The following is a 21,198-nucleotide window of genomic DNA, read 5'->3' on the forward strand; positions in this document are numbered from 1 at the left end:
TTAGAGTTCTGGTTCTCAAATCTGCCAATTTGGGACCCTGCGCCTTTTGTTATCTTCTTCTGGGCTAGAGGTACACATTCAGTGTGTGAGGCACAACACAGTTTTAAGTCATCATAAGCAAGATATTTGGAATCAAAAATCTACAGTATCTGTGCAGAGGACAGATATTTTATTATCTCAGAACTTCATAATCCTGTGTGAAAGAAATTTGAGGGGAAAAATTGTTTCAATTAGTTATAACTATCTGGATTTTGGGAGGTTTTTTTGTTCCATCTCTCTCTGTATCTTAATACTAGTGCTTCAAAACAAAAATCCAAATATTTGATATTGTCAGAATTTTCTTTTTCCACGTAAGTGGAACTGCTTGGGGCAGCCCACTCTGTCAGTGTCTGGCTCTGGTAGAGGTTTCCTGACTGTTTCTGTTTCCGCTGGAGCTTTTTCAGCTGAGCCTTTACCGCGTCTGTTGACTTCATCGTCCTCTTCTGAAGCCAGCCTTGTCGTATGACTGTTTTGGAGTATGCGTATTCTCTTGATCAAGGGGGCTTCAGTATAAGTCTAAATCTTTTTAAAGCTGTCCTAATTTGGGTGTGGTTGGAGTGTAGGAAAAGTTTAAAAACTTAACTTTTTTAACTGCAAAAGTTAAAAAGAAGTCTCATGATGTTTTCACCCTTGTCCACATTGAAGTATAATATGAACATAAGTTGTAAGCCCTTGTTACCATGCGGTGACATGGTCTCTTATCCTACCCTAGTCTGCCCTTATATCTGTTGATCTACCATCTAGAGATACACAAAGGCTACCAGGAGAAGAAATTTCGTTTTTAAATAATTTCAAACTTTCATGGAAGCTATAATGTAATAGGAAGCCTTTAAGCTGGGAGAAATAAATCTGTGCAGTTTCCTTCCCATGTAGGTAGCCTTCTTTCAGGTGACAATAATATTGAGCAGAACGACCACACATCCATGCCCTTCCTGTTCCCCACTTTGCACTCAAACTGGCTCTCCACTCAGTTTCAGTCCCTGGTACAAAGCAGCATCCCCATTGCCTTGAAGTCAGCCCTGAGGCTTCAACCTGAAGTCCTTTTTCGTCACTCTGTAAGAATGGTGCATGTTTGAAGGAGTCAAAAACTTTGGAATCTGAGTGCTACCAAGTCTCAAGTGAATACAGGTTAATGAGGTCTGGCAGTGGTTTGTGAATAGGCTGAATTTGGATGGGTGGATTTCTGCAGGGACAGCAAGGTCACCCTGCTGGGCAACAGCACTCCTCTGTGGCCTGTTTTGACACTCTGCCCCTTAGATAACACCAATACTTAAAATTCCAAAAAGAGAAATCCCACTAAGCTTCTGAGCGGTTCTTTATTTACATTAAATAAATGTAATTTTAGGTGTTATTATCTTCTCTAATGTGTGCAGCTAAATAACTGTACTCATTTCTGTTTATGTTTTTGTTTATCTGGTAGAAAAGAGTGGTGGAACAGCTTCGAAAGAATTTGATAGTGAAGCAGGAACAGCCAGACAGTAAGTTTCAAATACAGCCATTGGCACAGTCAGAAAACAAACTACAGACACCACAGCCGCAACCACTACAGCAGCTACAGCAACACCACCATCAACAGCAGCAGCAATCTACTGCACCCTCTCCAAACGTGATCGGATCACAGGTAAAAATCTCTACAATAATTCTTTTCCTTGCTGAAGGTGAAGTTCACTGCAAAAAAAAAACCACAAAGAAAGGTGCAGAGAGAAAATGACAAACTTTCACTTACACCTGTTAGTGTACCACTTAAAATTTCTCCTTTTATGCATGCGCACATTTGGGTCACATGGTTTTTTTCAGCAATAACCTGCTGTCTGAGTCAAAAAAAAATAAGTAGTGTTTAAGTCAGATCATAACCTCACAGAAAAGAAGAGTGGCAGGATCACCTTTCTTAAAAATAAATGAAACTTTAGCAAATGAACCTGTCTTTTCCACAGATGCATGAATGATTGTCTGTCCATACTGACTAGGTCTCAAGAAACAGTAAAGACTTTGTATACACTATATGAAGTGTATGATTAAAATTTTTAAAAGACTAGCAGAGTGCTCACTGTGTCTGTGAACAAAATGTAAGAAAACAGTTCCTCCTTCTTTCTGCTTGGTTCTTTTTAAACAGAGGCAACTTGTAGCAAATAATACTTACCTGAGTCTTCAAGGATTAGTCTAAAAGTATACAATGGTAATTGCAAAGTCTGAATTTTAGAAAGTAATGTCTTCATTGTGAAGGTACACTGAATTAAATACAGTATAGGACTAGATACATAATCCCAGAACTCACCAGAGAGAGTGGTCTGCTATTACTGAGAGGGGAATTCCAAGCTGATTCAAAGTTTCTCCTGTTCAAATATTTAGAATCCCCAAAATATGCTAATAGAACAGCAAGAAAATGCAGCAGGTGTTTTGTGAAAATAAGTATATGTGAGGTTTTTTTCCCATCAATGCAATCTCAGCAGCCCATGTTTACCCGGGTAGGCAGATGGCAGAATTCCCCCGTGAAGTTTACTTTGTGCACATTGCAGTGAATCACAACCAGAGCTTTGACCGATTGCAGTTGTTGTCTTCCCTTTTCCTGGAAATAGAGGGGGGAGAAATGGTTTGGCTGGTAATATTCTCATTAACTCAACAGGTTGTTTTGGATGCTCTCAAAAAATGTGTTTGAGACACTTAGATAATTGTATTTTTGATAAAATAGTATTAAAGAAATGAAGCAAGTTTAACTAAGGAAAAGGCATTTTTGAGCAGCAATATCTATATCAATGCTAAAACAGAACAAAGAAGTAAATTTTACTGTGTCCTAAAATATTTACAGGTAAACAATGGGTCACTATTTGCTGTATCACTGGTCTCTGTTTTTCAGTCAGGAAACATGACTGCGTTTCTCCTAATTCCACACTTTGCATTCATGCATTAACTTCCAGGTCATCTCCTGGGTTGTAAAAATTGAGGTTTTGTTCAAAGTTAAAGAGCCCTCTAGTGAAGCAGTCAAAAAACTGCTACACCCTTCTGACTATCATTGATACAGTTGTATTTGGAAAGTAATTATAAACTGAAAGGCAGGTCATCCTCTCATTTAAATAAGTAAGCCAGCATTTATTCTTAAAACCTTTCTATTTTTATTTATGTTGGTATAATTCTGAAGTAACCTCACTTGCTTCTGTACACATTTTGCATCTAAGGTTGTGCCTGTGTCCTGTTGTCCCTCAATCTCTTTCAGTAAAGATAAGTCAAATATTTTGTCTCTCTAGAGAGTTTTTTGGTGCCTGTTTTTGTAAATAATACATCTTTAAAGGCTGTGTCATTAAAGAGAATGCTTGCAATGGTAATTTTCAGAGTAAGTCAGTTTAGGAATGAAGGTATGTATGCTGCCTTAATAGTGATATTTTAATATACTTAATATAGTCCAGTAAGAAAGGCTTTTTCATTTTTCATAAAGCAGCAAGCCTGCTGAAAGGTCATATTATTGCAACGTTATTGTGTGAAATAATGCAGACTTACCATGAATGTCACTTCAGTATGAATTCATGCGTTACAGACTTTTTAGAAAAACCAAGGTAATTAATGCTCAGCAAAGTAACAAGGATATTTCAGCTCTGTGATCTGCTGACTGAAACTGTACTTCTAGTACGTACAGACTTACTAGAACCCCTTCGAAGAGTCACAGTCTCATATTACATGATTGATTACACTTTTCTTTAAAATGTTTATGGATGAATGTAATGCTCGTGAAAATGATACCATGTTCCATCTCATTGGAAAAGCCTGAATAATGTTACTGCATTAGGGGAATGGGGCCTCTTGCTTTGGAGAAGGTGCAACAGGGGTTGATAACAAGCTCTTGAATCTCAGATAAAAAAATTAAGGGAACTGTTCATGTTGCTCCAAGGAAAAGTTAATTATGTCTGGATTTTGTATAAATGTATAAAATTGAAGCATGAATTACCCTCTGATTTGGCATTATACAGTGTTGGAATTTTTTCACACTTGTGTATAATTAATACGTAGGGGATACAGTTTAAGCATTACGAAATTAGAAGTGTGAAGGTAAACTGCATTTTTGTTTAAGGAAATGATACTGGTGAAAATACTGAAGAATCCAACTGGAAATATATTTATATTATTTTATTAGAAAGAAGAGAAAGGTCTTGTGTGATTAAAATCAAGCAGTCTTAATCAGGCACGTTCAGCAAAAAGGCTGCCTGATCCCTGGTTCTCCGTTTTTTCCTGTTGTAGAGCCTAGCGCTGACATCAGGAGGGAATGGTGGTTATTTCATACTGAGAGCATTTGATCATGCCAGTAACTGTTTTGAAGATGCAGTGCCATTGGTACAATCGATTTTTTACACCAAAGGGAAAAGAAATAAGCTCACTTTCCATTCTGTTGAGTGTCACTTGTCATGAGTTTTCTGTGCACATTGTGTTCTGGTTTTATATGGAGATTCTCTTGCCTTGTTGCTTTTTGGATGAGATTTGTAACTGTCCGTTTCCCTTAACATCTTAGGAGACAGTATATTTTAAAACAAAACTATGAAATTATAGTTGTTTTAACTCTGGAATTTGTGGGCAGTGTGTTCAGGCATTTTGGATAAATGTTGGCATTAAATGATTCAAAAGGGATTTTTCTTTAAAAAACAGGCCAAGAGCAATCATGGTGCCACATATACGTTAAAAGATCAGCCCATTCCACAGAAGTTAAACTTAATTGCCTGTAGCTGCACAGACTAACAGCCAGCTCTTACAACTTCAAGATAGCCCTACTGATATTCTTAGGAAAAAAAGTTTAGGGCTAAATAACTGTATGTAGGGATAAAACTGAAACTTGGGATACCCAAAATCAAAATACGTTTTTATTCTTAAAGAAACCAATTTCTGAATGTTTTTTCCCTCTTCTCTGATTGTGAGGGTCTCTGTGAATAAAGTTTCCATTTGAAAATTTGAGTTTTAATTGGTGAGAAGCTAATTTGCTAGTTTGTCTCATAAACCTCCACCTTATAGGTTTGATTTTGAAAGTACATGTTTGAAAGGAATATGAAACTAAAAGATCCAAAAATGCATATGCCACTACTAAGAATTGATTGTCGTTTCCTTGGGAATTTGTTTTGAATCGATCTATAAAGGTGCAGGTGATCAAAATATGGTGCAGATTAAAAATGGTGCAGATGATTTTGAGGCACTAACAGGTGCCTCAAAAATGAGAATCCTTTCTAGCTATCCAGTTTTCAGAGGTGTAAGAGAATGTGCTGGCTGAACAGTAGGTAGATAGACTCAGCGCTGCCTTTTCTTTCTCTCACTGTCTATTGTTTCTGACTAACCAACCCACGTCCTGTCTGATGCAAAGTGTCTCTGTCTCTTACAGTGTATTTTCTGTTTCCCTTAGAAAACTGTAACTACAGCTTCTATGATCACCACTAAGACACTACCTCTCGTCTTGAAAGCAGCAACTGCGACCATGCCTGCCTCTGTTGTGGGTCAGAGACCTACCATTGCCATGGTTACTGCTATCAACAACAATCAGAAAGCAGTCCTCAGCACTGATGCGCAGAATGCACCAGTCAACCTCCAGACAACAAATAAGGTCACTGGGCCAGGAGCTGAGGCAGTCCAAATAGTGGCAAAAAACACAGTAACTTTGGTAAGCGTTTCACATGTTTGCCCTGCAGATATGTGTGGGTTTAGTTTACAAGAGGGCTATTGGGGAAAAAAAACAAAAAACAACCGAAAAACAAGCAGCCAGGTTTTTGCACAGAAAGGAGAATAGTAGGCACATGTCGTGAGTCTTCAGTAGTTGACATTGTTAAAATAATAGTCTAAGAGAAAAGCATTTACTATCTACATGGGTTGTTATTACTGTTTTGCTTTATAGAATTAAATCAGTACTATCGTCACCTCTGTGTAAAGTTTCCCCTGTTAGTAATTGTTAGTCACGGGGAAGTAATGATTGTTTCACCCCTACCTAATCTATGTGGCTGTGTTCTGCAGAATTCCTGCTCTTTTCTTTGATAAAGGAGATGTCAGACTTTCTTCATTTGATTGGTTTGGGTTTTTTTGAGTCAATCTCTCTCGTTCCCTGGTCTCTGGTGTTCGACACATCACTTAACTCTGCCCACAACCTTGTCTTCACTCACCACTTTTTCATACACGTATACAGATCCTGTTTCTTTAAGCATATATTTTGGGAAGTGCTTTGATTACATCACACAGTCTTTACCAGAATATTTAGCCACCTAGAAATAAAAGAAGCGGTGTTTTAGAATTGGGTTATAAAGGCTTCTTGGTTGGGAAACGAAGCATTGTATAGCATCGTGACAGGGAAATTTTACTTCTGGAGTAAAGGCTAAGGCTTCACTAAACATAAGTACGATTTATCTTTATTTAAAAATACAGTTTAATAATGCAAATGGAATTAATTTTGCTTCCAAATGAGGCATATGTTTGCAATCAGAATAGAGAAGACTATTTGAGTGGAGTTTTTTCTACCCTTCTCTTTTCCCATGTCATCCCTTCCACTACTGTCACCTGTCCTTTTTGTCTGTGCTTCATTTCTTTGCTGAATAACTTAGGTTTGGAGAGGTGATTCAGTTTTAATAATAGTCCATGTTTTATGTTTGTGTAGCAAATTGCATCAAAAATCTCAAAATATTTTCCCAAGCATTAATTAATCAGTACAAGACCTTTTTGAAGTAAATTGCAATCTTATGTGGGTGGGCAGAAGTACAGAAGGGTGGAAACTAACATGGACGTTAATTTCAGAGAGTACTCAACTTAGGGTAGCTAGTAGTGCTATTCAGAGGTTAATCATGTGGCAGCTCCAGCCGACTGATTTTTAACTATTAAAATAAATAGGGGTTTTCATTGTCTTCAGATGAAATGGTTTTAGATTGCAGAGCACAGTAGTTAGTACAGTTGCACTAAAAGGAAAGATACCTTCAATTTATGAAGTAAGGTGTGTAGGAACTGGAAAGTAAGATTAGCTCTGTCTTTAATACATTTCTAATGAGGAACCTGTTACTGTGAAAAATTATATTCAGGATGTTGATTTTGGTGAACAATTTGGTGAACTATTTTCCTCCTACTGAACTCTCTTATGTTCTCATAGCAGGTTCAGGCTACGCCTCAGCCCATAAAAGTGCCGCAGTTCATCCCTCCTCCCAGACTTACTCCTCGTCCAAATTTTCTTCCACAGGTGAGTGTACAGAGAACAAGCAATAGAAGAAGGAACTGATTTGTAGCATAGATAGGAGATACTTTCTATGAACATCATTTTTGTCAGTGTTTATTGGTGACCTGGTGGAGGACACAATGCCAAATGCATCAATACTCTTGAGGGCAATGCTAACATTCAGAGGGCTCTTTGCAGGGTAGAGGAATGGGCCAGCAGGTATCTTTTGAGCTGCAGCATGGAAAAAGGCAAAGTCTTGCATAGGTACCGACTAGAGACTGGCTGGTTGGGAGCAGCACTGCTTAAAAGGTCTTGGTTGACAGTAGCCAAACTGGCGGTGTGCCCTGGCAGCAAAGAAGCTTAGCAGCATGCGTGGCTGTACCAACAGGACCGCAGCCAGTAGATTAAGGGAAGAGATTATCCACCTTTCCTCAGCAATCATAAAACTGGATCTGATATACAGTGTGCAGTTTTGGACGCCCTGGTGCCAGAAAGAAGATGATAAATTTGAATGAATCCAGGGGAGGAAGGCCACTGAGATAGCTGGGGGGCAGGAATATATGACCTGAAAGGGGAGACTGAGGGATCTGGGCTTCTTCAGTTTGAAGAAGGGGTTTTGGGGGCACCGTAACAGCAGCCTTATTTCCAATATCAACAAGGAAATTAACAAGAAGATGGACACAGGCATTTGGCAAGAGAATTATAGACAATGATCATAAATTGGAACAGGGAAGGTTTTGACTGTGTATAAGGAAACAATTCACTCTTTGAGAATTAGGAGAGGAAGAGACTTCCCAGAGACATTGTGGAAGCTCAATCCTTGGAGTTTTACAAGACCTATCTGGACAAAAGCCCTGAGTAACCTGGTCTGCATTTAGTGTTGGCTTTGCTCTGAGCAGGACGTCAAATTAGAGACTCCTAAGCTGCCTCCCAACCTGCATGAGTCTGTGATTATGAAATCCGCATATGATGATCATCTATGATCCCATTTGCATCAAATGAAATGAACCCACAGAACAGGTGTCAGCAAAATCAAAACATCACCCAGGGCCTTAAATTGCTCTAAATGTTGTTTACTGTTCAGGAGCAAAAAAGGAAAAATGAGGTGTCTCTAGGTTGTTCCCAAGTATTTGGTTATTGCAACAGAGAGTGACCTCTGTTTGCAGCTGAGCAGTAAAACTTGTGGTTTACTTTTTTTTTCATGGTTTGGGAAAGACACAGATTGCTGCTTCGTTTAAAAAAACATCTTGGAGTAGCTATTTAATTTGTAAGAAATACGTAGCGCTGTGAATAAAAGTCTAAATCTTTTACAAAAGAAAAAAGGAAAGTACAGGCTGGTATCTGATTAAGATTTGGGGATGGTGAGATCTGTTGGAGCGTGACCTAGTTTTCCATGATAAAATGCATTATGGAGTATTATAGGGGGATAGGACAATAGACATTAAATAAGGAAAAAGACTGTATTTTCAGAGTAATGTATTCCACTTCTGTACTCTGTAATGGTGTGATAAGTACAAACTTAACAATGGGCAAGAAATAAGCAAGTATTGGTGGTGGAGGATTGGAAGATTCTTGTGGCTCTTTCTTGTGAAAGAAAATAAACGATGACTGCATTTATCTGTAGCCTTTAGTGCTTTCAATGAGGGGTTAATGTATAATCTTGACAATTTTTTTGCTTAGCAAGATTGGTTGTGCAGGTGTCTAAATAATATATAGAGTTGACAAAGGCAACAGGGATTTGCTGAAAATTTTAATTATTTCTTTCAGGGCACAATCAACTGTTCATGATTTCTTGGAGGCTCAGAATAAAGCCCTGAGACACACTTTTAACATGAGAGCCTCAGCTGTGCTGAATTTTTGGCTTGCAAAACCAATGCGTTGATTTAGATACAGATAAGGCACTTGGCAATAAACATGCAGTATAAGTGTCTGTGCATCTAAATACCATTTCAGGGGCAGTGACTGCATATGCAAAAGTTATGGATGGATTTTATGCAAGTAGGTTTGAAAACGTGGCTTTTTCTTCTCATAGCATACGTAGGACACTATGCTAAAAATTACGTTCTGTAAAAAATCAAGCAATCTTCCGCAGATTCAACAGGCTGAATTGAAAGACGTAGTAAAAAAGTTTATCTCAAATACTGATATACCTGATATATACTGATATATCTCTCTTTTTTTCTCTTTTTTCTGTTTGTTTTCTTTTTTTGTAGGTTCGACCTAAACCAGTTGCCCAAAATAACATTCCTATTGCCCCAGCACCTCCTCCAATGCTTGCAGCTCCTCAGCTTATTCAGAGGCCTGTGATGTTGACAACAAAGTTCACACCCACCTCTTTACCCAACTCTCAGAACTCCATACACCCTGTTCGTGTAGTTAACGGGCAGACAGCAACCATAGCCAAAACTTTCCCTATGGCACAGCTCACCAGCATTGTGATAGCAGCACCGGGTACCAGGCTCGCTGGACCTCAGACTGTGCAGATCAGCAAACCAAACATTGAAAAACAGGTACAAATAAGAAAGTGTCTACTAATGCAGCATACTGGGTTTATTGCCTTACTGTGCCAGTTTGGAGAAGATGACAACCATGGAGAAATTTTCAGTGGGCACTGGAGATACTCATGTTCCAACAACAGTACAAATTATGGAGTGACTTGCAACTCTTGGGGCAGAAGTTACCATTTTCTTTAATATGGCCCATTGGAATCTTTTTTCTCATGCCTCAGTGTTTTTATGCTCCCCCTACTGGCTTAACGTCCGTAGTTTATAAGCAGCTACATTGCAGGGCTGCACTAATCTTGGAGACCAAGTACAAACTGAAGTCCATGTTCATATCAAGCCTTTAAGAAACACTGGGAAAATATTTTCTGTGTTTCTGTTTTTCAAAGGGTGGCTAAGTGAAAGGCAAAAATTATGCAAAATCATAGGGGTATTTGATATGATAAATGTATCCGTTTCTTCCTTGATGTTGCAGTCTTGTGATTGGAGGCAAAATAGTCTCACTCAGTTTCTGAAGACTGATAGTTCCCTGTGACTAAATTGGATTGATTGAGTGGAAAGGAGACCCTCAGAAACAGAGAATTCGACATTTTTAGTTTTAAAGTCTCTCTCCAGAAAAGACTGCTGTAAAATAAAACATGACTTTAGTCAGTATGGATTGTAACCGAGAGTCCTTGCCATTCAGTTCAAGCAAAGCAATCTTCTGTTTCACTTTTAACTTTTTTGTATAGTATATGTTAATATAATATTGTATAACATATAATACATTATCTATAACAAATAGTATTTCTGCAATTTATGTAAGTAATAGTAGTATATATTTAATTTATAACTCTTTCATAGACTAATGCGTCTTGAAATTACCTTCTGCTTTTGAAGTCACCTATGGAGACAGTGAGAATCATGTGTAGGAAAGATACGCTCATGCTCAGTTCTGCTTATGAATTCTCATGAGCAGGTTCTTGTGTACCTCAAGGCTGTTCCGCAAGTTGTTCAGCAATGCGTGCCCTTTTCATATGATCTGAAGTTGTACTTCTACAATACTATACTTTTGATGCCTATTCCTTTTGATGTCAGCAATATTCGTTTGCTCTTTGAATAATTACTGGCAATTCAACTGTTGAAAAACATGTAGAAGAATGGTGGTGGTTTAATAAATAATACACTGTATATTTTCTCCGTATCATAAAAGGGAAAAGTTTGTCTCTCTGTAGCTTACCTCACTTAGTTTGTAGCCTCAGCAGCTATGCCATGGGCTGAGGTTTGTCATGTAGGGTTTGTGATGCTATCGCAGATTATAACTTCAGAAAAGAAAAAAGCTTCAGAAACATCTGAGATTGTAGGAGTCAGGGAGACGTTTTTTGAGCCATTCATAATTCTATGAAATATGAAGACCGAGGAGTGAGAAGTACAAAATGCACGTGCCACACACAATAGTTTCTACGTGGAAGTCTTCCATGGGACACTTTTTCTTAAAGTGTCTGTTAGTTTTCCCATAATGTTTTCTGTAATGGAGTTAACTCTTAAGATGGCTTTTATTGTTTGGATTGCTGAATGGGTTAATGGAATGGTTTCATCTTCTGTTAAAGGAAAACTATTTAACATTCATCTCACGTCAGATTCCTCAATTAAGTCTTTGTTAGTATACTGCCAGCCTTAAACTTTTTCTCCTGTATCTGCAAAAGTATTTGTTTTGCTTTATTAGTCAAAGTAAAAAAAAGTCATTCTTATCGCTGAATGAGAGAAACACTGTTTCTTTTCAGACTATTAAACCACATGTGGAAGCAGAAGAGAAGCAAACAGAAAGTCGTACAGTTACTCCACCTGCTGCACCGAAGCCAAAACGAGAAGAAAATCCACAGGTATCAGAACACACCCAGACCTTTCTGTTAAGAAAAAAAAGGAAACACTCTGTCCTTCAGAAAACATTTTCCCCCCTCTATTCCCTCAAGACTCCTTAACTTTAACATTCCATACATTCCTGTTGGACAGCAGTAGTTGATAAGGCTGCAGAATAAGAAATCTAAAATAAATATAATGCATTGCATTTTTCAGTCCTGGAATGCATTTGGCTTCTGAGTCTTTTGTAAGTTAGAAGATCGTAATTTCCCTCTGATACTTCCGTCAACCAGGAGGCTTAGATTACAGTGTTGATTTCCATTCCTTTGAGGTTTTAGACTTCTGGAGTTACTGTTAATGCTGGAGAAATGTCTTTATTTTGCTTTATAAAATAGTTCAGCTCTGGTGAGCAGGATGGAAAGAGTCACGTTCACGTTCTGCACAGGTTTTACTCCAGTTTAGGTCCAGTTGGTTTGGGGGGAGAGGAGAAAGTGGCCAGAATGGCTATTTCTTAAAGCCTTTCTGCCATGCAGAAACTGATTACAGCTAAATGTTCTACTACATTTGTTTTTGTAGATGGATTCAGACAGTCTACTGTGTGAGCATTAACTGTTGTCAGTACAAATTCTGATTTTTGCATGTCTGTGCACTTCCTGTGTTAAAATTAGAATCCTTTAAGAAAGCCGTAGCCCTGATCAAACGGCAAATGTAAACCAGAGTTGCTCTTTGTAGTTCGCAATATATGGAGAATGCTCTTCAACTAGCAATGCTCGCTGGCAATTGAACTGTCTTGGTGTTTACTAAGAGCCAATCACGTAGTCGGTTCAGTGCTGGACTGGAATTAAAGAAACTGCATTCTTTTTCCCAGCCCTGCCAACTCTGTGATCATGAGCAATTGGCATTTCCCTGTATCTCAGCCTAGGTTCCCATCTAGAAAATTGGACTGTTGTCTGTCCTCTGTAAAGCAGTTTGACATATATGAATGAAAAGTGATTTATAGATGCAAAGTATTGCTAATAACATTTTTGTTGCTTCGTTACCTATCAATTGACTGTAAAGGGCCTAAGTGACATAGCTCATCCTGACAGTTGGACTTACCATGATCTTTTTTTCTCCCCCCTCACAGAAACTTGCCTTCATGGTGTCTCTGGGACTAGTTACTCATGACCATCTGGAAGGTAGCAAAAATGTCTTAAGTTGGTTCTTGAGCTCCCTGTTTCATGCCCATACTGAATTGGAAGTATAGGTCCAAAATATTTCTTTATTAAATGCACAAAATTGGATTTGGGGTATCTGTACTCTTGAACTAGTTTGTTGCGCATGCTTTTTGTTCCTCTTACTACATTGAAACAAAGATCTCACCTTATGCAGCTGGGATCAGTGGGTGGGAAGAAAGTGTATGCTTTGATGCTAGGAAGGAAATGTGTGACAATCCCATTGCTTTCTGAACATCCCCTGTATCTGCAAAGCTACACCATGGATAATTTTACTGTAACCCACATCCTGATTTTTCATTTATTTCATAGTTTCATGGAACCGTAATCTGTAGTGAATGAGTTAATAGATTATAATTGGTTTTATAATATAAACTCGTTAATCCTATACAGTGAAATATAGCCTAACATTTCAATAGCTTGCATATTTCTGTAGTGTATTTAAGTATCAGCAAGGTTACTAGAGGTTTTTCATTTTACATCCCAATTATGCTGACCATGAGTTTAAAATGTCTTAGTCGTGGAGTACTTGGCGAGAAGATGGCAGTGATTTCAGTAGTTAGTTGAGCACTGTGTTTGTATTCCTTGTCAGCTCTTAGTTTTCAAGCCTTCAGAAATCAGAAGTATTACAAAGTTGCCTATATTCAGCATGATTGGTGTTCTGTAGAAATCTTCACAGCTCTCATCACATGCAAATCGAATTCTGAGGACTTTATATAATTTCTGAGACCTGTTGTTTTCTAACCTGAATGCTTTGTTTTACAAGAAATCCAAAGTAAGCGACAAGAGAGGAAAAGAAGAACAACAGCAAATCCAGTGTACAGTGGAGCCGTTTTTGAGCCTGAGGTATTAATTTTTTGCTGGGGGAAGCTGGTATTTTCATTATGAACTTCTGTGTCTTTCTGACATGTTAATACCTCCTAAGCTGTCTCAGTTCTAACTAGACGGGCAAGCGATCATTTTTAATTCTAAAGGCCATTGCAGTGATATGACCCTCAGATTTTTAAATAATTCTAATACTTTTTCTGCCTTCTGCTATGTAAAGCTGGTGTTAAATGGCAGTAGGTGTTAGTCTTACCATGAGTTCAGCTTGTGTATCAGCCTGAAGCGGTCCAAATGTCAGAATTAGTGTAAAAAAGCTAACCTTTCTGAAACGGTGCTTTAGGAAACAGAACAGCCAGTAATCTCACTTAGTACTACTGCAGTGTTCCTCAGCTGTTGCATATAGTTGTTGCCAAAAATGTTAGCCAACAAAAATTGTTATATTCTTTCCTGCAGCGCAAAAAGAATGCAGTCACGTACCTGAACAGCACAATGCATCCCGGGACACGTAAAAGAGGTGAGGTATACTTAGACCTGTCTCCCTGCTGTACGCCTCTTCCTGCATCTTGCCTTTGCAGTCGGCTTGTTGATTTGAGGAGCAAAACAAAGAAGGACTCTACAGTTCTTCGTGACTTCTAGGGATTAGCATAGTAGGTTTTATTAGGCAGCTCAATGTTTCATTTCAGTTTCACTCTCCAAAAAAAAAAAAAAATAGAATACAGTAGGTAGAGCAAAGTGAAAGGTGAGATATTTGAACGTCATTTAGTGGTATAAAGCTGCTGTCAAGATCCTCTTGTTCATAACTAAATTGTATTGTTACTGTCAAGAGGAAGGTGGTTATGGAAAAAGTGTCTGTGCCCTGAATACGAGAGGCAACTTAGTGTGACAAAAGCCTTGTTCCCCCCTGGGAGTAGAGATCGGTCCTTCAAAAGAATTCATCTTGAGCAAGAAAGACTATAGTGCTCGTACTGAGCACTTTTCTGCAACCAGAGTGCGACTTGTCCTCAAAGGAGACATGATCTTTCATATAGGTATGTGGTATTATTCAGTAGAAATCCTTCTGTAGAATAGGTGAAATTTTAAGACTTAGATTATGGCAAAACAGATGAGTCAGAACAGCATAGGAGAGAACGTGGTACCATTTTTTGTGCTTGGTATCAACCACACATATATGACAATCTCCCTGATTTTTTATGATTTTCTACAGTCCTCAAAGACTCATAACACCTTCTCTACGCCTGAGTTTGCTGTCTAAAAAAAAAAGTAATCAATCACATTAAAAAAACCACAGTGCTACCTATCACTGACCAGTTCCGTTATCTTTGGTTTTTGTCTGCAAGGTCAAATATTCATTTGATATGTGCTCTCCTTGATACACCTCTTCAGTCCAGCAGGCAATGTGGCAAAGCTGACACTTCTGCAGCTATGCTGTTTCTAAATAAAAACATCAGTCTCTACTGCCAACATTAAACGTACTTTTTAAAATTATATTACGTAGATTTTATAGAGAGAGAGTCTTGCATTTACTCTGTGGATAAGTAAATGTTCCTTCTTCTAGTAATGATTTCTTAATTCTATTTTATAACTCGTTTTGAACAAGTACTGTATCAATGAAAACAATTGCATGCTTTTGTACTTGATACTTTCTTAGCCTGTTTTTTGCACGCTGACTGCTATTATTCTTTCTTTTTTTTCTCACACCCGCTGTGGGCCTGTACCTTGCATCAGCACCAAATTAGTAGCACACATTTTCAATTGACAAAAGATTTGGATGTATACATTTGTTTTGTGATTTAGTATAGCAGTATATTAGGTGAAAAGCTTATGCAAGCATGTGCCCTTGAGAGCTTTAGTTTAATTCTAGATGGTGCTGAGCATGTCAGAAATTTCAGCCATGGACATCACTATCAGAAATCTGTTTCCAAGGACATACTTAATTCTGGAACATATCCAGACCTTAAACGCAAGGTTTAGCATGTTAATAGGTATAGACTGACAATCTGTAAACATAAGATCTGGGGAATTATTCCTAGATCCTAACTCCTTTATGTTTACATATCCATAAATTACTGTGGAGAAGGGGGGCAGAAATGGTGCTTACGTACTGGTTTTTTGCTGTCTTGCTTTGCATACATAATTTAATTGAAATTGTTACAAATACATTTTGCACTTCTCCTTGTCCAAAGGAGTGTATGGGAGTTGTCCATAATCAAACATACTTGCCCGAGAAAGTCTAAGAAAGAATACGGAATTTGAGGAGAGTTACAGTGGGAGACCAGTGGTAGGTTACAACTGGTAGTGCTGGTGCTATGGGTCAGACAAAAAGACATGTTCTTGAGGTAGCCCAATTTAAAAAAATGTACCAGTAGGGTAGAAAGTGCTGATCTGTGGGTGAGTGGGTTTAAAAAAAGGGGAAGAAGAGGAGGGGGCTGGTGAGTGTTGGCCTCTGATAAAGGACTTAACCTTTGTGTAGATTTATGCTGGCACTAGAAAGATAGGAAGGTGTGGGATAACAGTAGGAAGGATTTAACAGTAGTTATTGTAGCTTCTCTCCAGCTTTGATGCCAACATGTTTCCCCTAAACACTGAATAGCCTCATTTCTAAGGAGTGGCGAGCATCCCCACGCTGCTTTTGTGGGAGTGATTCTTTGACCCTCTGCAGAGCTTATTTCTATTTCCTTCTGAAATACATCTTTTAAATGTTCTTTCCTTGCAAAATTCTGCTTAAAGATTTCTAAAAAATGTTTAAATCTTTGCTTCTGTCCTTCCACTTGTAACTTTTATATTAACTTCCTCTCTGTGCTACATCATTTCCTTTTTCACGCTAGCCAATGAGGACCACTGGCCAAAGGTATGTAAGATCATTTTTCCTTTTTTTTTTTTTTTTTTTCTGTTCCCTGTTGTTAATATGTAGGTCGTCCACCTAAATACAACACGGTGCTGGGGTTCGGGGCTTTGACCCCCACATCCCCTCTATCCAGTTATCCTGACTCCCCCGAAAATGAAAAGACAGAGACCACATTTACTTTCCCCGCAGCTGTTCAGCCTGTGTCCCTGCCTAGCCCCAGCTCCACAGACGTAAGTAACTCTTGGGGAGGGGGTTACTTGTAGAAAGATGCGCAGAAACAGCCACAAGGAAAACCATTGCAGGTTTTGTTTCTTTAGTCTCACTCATCATTTGTCCTGGTTCAGTGCAGTGAAACGGTCCAGCGTTCTTTTAACACCCTTCCTTTTTGCTCCTGCACCTATGTTCTTATCCTGTGGAGATTTTATTTATAACTCCTTCAGTGGATTGAAACATTGGGAGGCACCAGGCATGCTAGATGAGCTCATTTCCTTTGTGCAGTGTCTGAGATCTTGTCTGACTGAATTGAATCTGTCGTCCATGAAAGAGGGGGAAGGGGAGAATGAAAAAAGTATTACTTACAGACTATAATAACAAAAAAGTTGGTGTTTTTCTGTAATGAGAGGAGGAGGAAAACCTCTTGGATCACTTAGGACAGCCAGGACCAGCGTTCACAGCACTGGTTATGGCAGTTCTGTTGCACTGGCGTAGCTAAATACATCACCCCTGTGGTCAGATCAGAAAATTTGTCTTGAGTGAAATCTGGTCATTTTGTTATAATTTATGAAAAACCGATGTCCTTATTTTAAGTTAATTCAAATACAAGATTTGCTACTCGAAGCACAACTATTTGAAGTTGCGGAGAACCAACCATTTATTTAATTGCTTCTGTTTCTTGCAAAAACATTATGAAAAAAATTAAAGGTAACGCATAAACTTTAGAAGATAAATAGTGTGTTAAGAATTGGACTGAGTCGCTGTGTAGGTCCAAAATGACATAATGAAGGGACGGTACACTATTAAAGTGTACTGTGACTGTGCAGTATGGGTGAAACAATTAATTGCACAAAAATTCTCAGGAGTTGTAGTATCCTTCCAGTAAAGTGCTTGTGTTTTAATGACTAGTACTTACTGGGCACAGTTTAAAAAAGAACAGTGTTTGCTTATTTCTTCATACCGGTGCTGCAAACTCCTTCTGCAGTCTGAGTCAGAGTGGTCTCTTCCCCCGCCCCCCCTTTTTTTTTAAAACATATTATCACATATCATTGAGGCCCGACCATTTGAAATGGGCTTTAAGGAAGAGATGGGCCGCTTTATTTTCATCTATGCAGCTGCACCACTGTAAGTAACATAGACTGAGAGACCAACTCTACTGGCCACAAACAAGAGGAAATAGAAGCCAACGTCTTGCCTCTGAACTGTATTTGTTCTGCAGAGGTAACAGGAATAGAAATAGTACAAGTGTGTCTGAGTCACTGAAATAAATAGATGCAATTCTGATACCCAGGGAATATGTATGTGAAATTAAAAGGTTCTCTTTCACACAGTCACTTTTGAGAGCAGAATAGCACTTGACTGTAAAAACCCTTTCCTAACAGTCAAATGGATGGGACTGTGGAACAGACCCTCAGGGGGAAGGTGGGGCAGCTCCATCTCTGGGGACTTCTTTTAAAAGTAAGCAGTACAAAATACTAGCAAACGTGTTGGAGAGCACATTTATTACACTGGCCCCAAGAGAAGGGCTGGATAATGCGGCAGGGGTCTTTTCCGTATCTGACTTGTATGTGTATACTGACGAGTCTTTTCCCACTGTGTAGGAGCTCTCAAAACAGTGTAATGAGTTGTTCCCCTATTTTTTTGCACCTGGTGGCAGCAAGCTAAATCAAGAATTGTGAATTTCTGTAGCATTCAAATCTAGTTCTGAATGCCCCGAGTTTTCTGAATTTGGGTAGTATTTAGGCCTAAGTTCTGGATTGCTTTAATATTCATAAATTAATGAAAATATAAGTATTTTAAAGGAGACAAGGGAAGATTGCACAGCAGATAATTAACATTCTCTCTTACCCGGGCATATTCTAATATAGCACAGTAGTGCTCTTTCCCCTTTAGAAACATATATAAATCTCCTTTACTGTGTTTCCAGATGAGTTGTTTAGTTTATACATATGCAACAGCGCTAACATTTTGTGGGTTTAATTTTTTGCAAGAATTTTATCCCAAAGTCCCATTCAATGCATATTTGCTATCAGTCGGGCTAATTAGGTAGACTTTTCACAAATATTTGGTATTGAATTCCATATAAAATGAAATACATGTAAAAGCAGAAAATATATTTCAAAGTGCTCATAAAAATATTTTTTTAATTAAAAGATTATTAAACAAAATTTGAACCTTCAGAGACAGCAAAATATTGGGAAGGAAGTAAATGTGAGATCTGTTCTTCTGTCATTAACATGTTGTAATTCTTACTTGCTAATCATAAAGAGAGGAGTGGTTTCCCATTGCCATCATGGGCTGGAAGGTAGTGTTCTGTTAATTTGTTCTTCTAAAATTGCTGTAGAAGTTGTGCAGTCACATCCCTTTTTTGTGATTCGGTTTCCCCCATTTATACATTTGACAATGACAACAGTCATACACTGTTAGCAGATGATATGAATATAGGAAGGTCTCTTTATTCTAGATGGGACAGAAAATGTTGGCTGTAGTTACAGCCTCCAGCTTTTGGGAACTTAAAAATGAAAACATGACAAATGCGTGCCTAAGTAAAAGGCTATTTCAGAAGTCTCAGTTAAAACAATTGAGCAGTTCCTCAGACAGATATAGAAGAAAACTGCAGTTTTGCCCATCTTTAAAGTATTTTTGCATTAATTTGCTGAGAAGGTCTAATTCCTGTAGGCTTTAGAATGGAAATTTGATATTTAACACTTGAGTAATCTTTGTCCTTAGTGAATCTGTGAAAATTACAAATCAAGCTGAGCACTTGGCACCAGGCACCATGACCCAGAATGGCCTTCTTGCTTTTCTCCCGAGTTGTCATTCTCTGAATGACGTATACTTCTGATTTGATACTGTATTACTCAGTTCTGTTGCCTAAAGCCAGGCCCTGCTGCTCTAGATACTTTATAAAAATAAACTGTTAGCTGTCCAAAAAGTTTGAAAGGAAGATGAAGTGGGAACTTGAGATGGGATTGGTGATAAGGATGGAGGGGTAGAAAGTAGGAATTAAACCTGGGAAAAGGAAGGGAGTAATGCACTAGGCAGGATTGAGTAAAACAAGTCTTTTTTTTTTTTTTTTCCTTTTTTCTATTCAGCAATTGGCTGTGAACCGCTTGGTTATGTGTGATTCTCCCTGAGTCAGTAGTGGCATGTTCATCTGGAAGATGGCAATTGCCTTTGATGGTCAATTACTCAGCAGTAAGAATAGTGCAAAAATCTCTATTCTAGTGATGGTTCAAGACTGTGGTCTTGAAAAAATGCCTTATATTAGTAAACTTCAGTGAAAACGTTTCAATTGAGAGGAGCATTAGTGACCATTCAAATTGCAAGGGCAGGCCTGTAACGGTTAGGAAATGCCAGAATTGTTATTGCTTCTGATAACTTCATTCACTTACATCATACATTACGATCATCTGTATTTTTATGGTCATGAACAATTCCTGTTGCAGCATATTTAGTTTCCCGTGTTGTTCCAGTGAAATGTACATATAAGTATAGATATTACACATTCAAACACACAAACTACATATACTTCTGATTTGATACTGTATTATTCAGTTCTGTTGCCTAAAGCTAGGCCCTGCTGCTCTAGATACTTTATAAAAATAAAGAAAACTGTTAGCTGTCCAAAAAGCTCTCATTTATTTTCCTGGTCTCTTGGTGCAGAGGAAGTAGAGCAAAAAGTGACATTAAATCACCTCTTATGGTCTCTGTTCTGAAATTATTCTTCAGTGTTTTCAGCCTGTAGCATGTGTTAGAGCAGCCTCAGTGAGCTCTGCTTTAGCCTAATTTGGCTGTCTGTAGCCTTCAGGTCCAGAAGCTGGTCCAGAAGCTGAGATCAGCGGGGTGCACGTCACAACATTAAATCCAGACCCCCTTTATGCATGTATTCCTTAACTGCCCATAAAACCTGGGACATTTCTTTGGAATCAAACAGTGGCTGAGATTTTGGTGAGGCTGGTTATTAATTCTGAGGAGATGCCCTGAATTTGCATTACCAAAAATAGGACTGTGGATTTTGTGCATCTGTGTTGTCATCTCAATGCGTTCAGCCGCACTGCACACTGACCAGCTGTGTCACTTCAGGTTTTGCAGCGGTCAGTTGAGTTTAGAAGGTTCTGGGTCTAAATTTCTAAATGTCTCCCCCTCAAGAAGCAACTACATGTGTCTTTTGTGTAGGTCTCCTTCTACAGGGTATTAGATAAAAAAGGTTTGGTTTTCAACACACCAATACTTTTGCACCGGAGCCAGTTGCCAAGTTTCATCGTGTAGTCTGTGGCAACCAAAGCACCTTAACATACATAATTCTCTAGAATGAGAGTTTTCTTCTAAAAGATGAGAATTTCCCTCTTTGATTTTTCCTTAGGTTACAGAGGATTTTGTTTTAGCTTATATGATATCTCCTGCCTGCCTTCTTTTCCTTGTACTCGCAGCATGCATGACAGAGGAAAAGAAGTTCTTCCCAGCCTGGTTACACAGATCACTTCACAAGAGGCATGAAATGTCACTCATTTAACTCTTCACTTAACATTGAGGAGCTCTTTGGTGTTGAAGGATGAAATAATACCA

General features: G+C 38.5%; 1 protein-coding gene across 27 annotated transcripts in view; it reads left to right on the forward strand.

Annotated features, from left to right (window-relative positions):
- Window positions 1-21,198, forward strand: part of PHF21A (PHD finger protein 21A) — a 134,465-nt gene that overhangs the window by 105,912 nt on the left and 7,355 nt on the right. For 14 of the 27 annotated variants that reach the window (XM_074584518.1, XM_074584517.1, XM_074584520.1 and 11 more), the window contains 9 exons: window positions 1,460-1,660; window positions 5,411-5,665; window positions 7,130-7,216; window positions 9,406-9,702; window positions 11,457-11,555; window positions 12,659-12,710; window positions 13,513-13,592; window positions 14,025-14,085; window positions 16,483-16,646. In XM_074584518.1, coding sequence (XP_074440619.1) covers window positions 1,460-1,660; window positions 5,411-5,665; window positions 7,130-7,216; window positions 9,406-9,702; window positions 11,457-11,555; window positions 12,659-12,710; window positions 13,513-13,592; window positions 14,025-14,085; window positions 16,483-16,646 — 1,296 coding nt within the window. Of the gene's footprint in view, window positions 1-1,459; window positions 1,661-5,410; window positions 5,666-7,129; window positions 7,217-9,405; window positions 9,703-11,456; window positions 11,556-12,658; window positions 12,711-13,512; window positions 13,593-14,024; window positions 14,086-16,396; window positions 16,420-16,482; window positions 16,647-21,198 lie in introns of all 27 variants that reach the window. The other 13 variants (XM_074584529.1, XM_074584533.1, XM_074584532.1 and 10 more) reach the window with 5 other exon arrangements.

This window comes from Larus michahellis, chromosome 4 (genome assembly GCF_964199755.1).
Source record: "Larus michahellis chromosome 4, bLarMic1.1, whole genome shotgun sequence".
Taxonomy (NCBI): Eukaryota; Metazoa; Chordata; class Aves; order Charadriiformes; family Laridae; genus Larus; species Larus michahellis.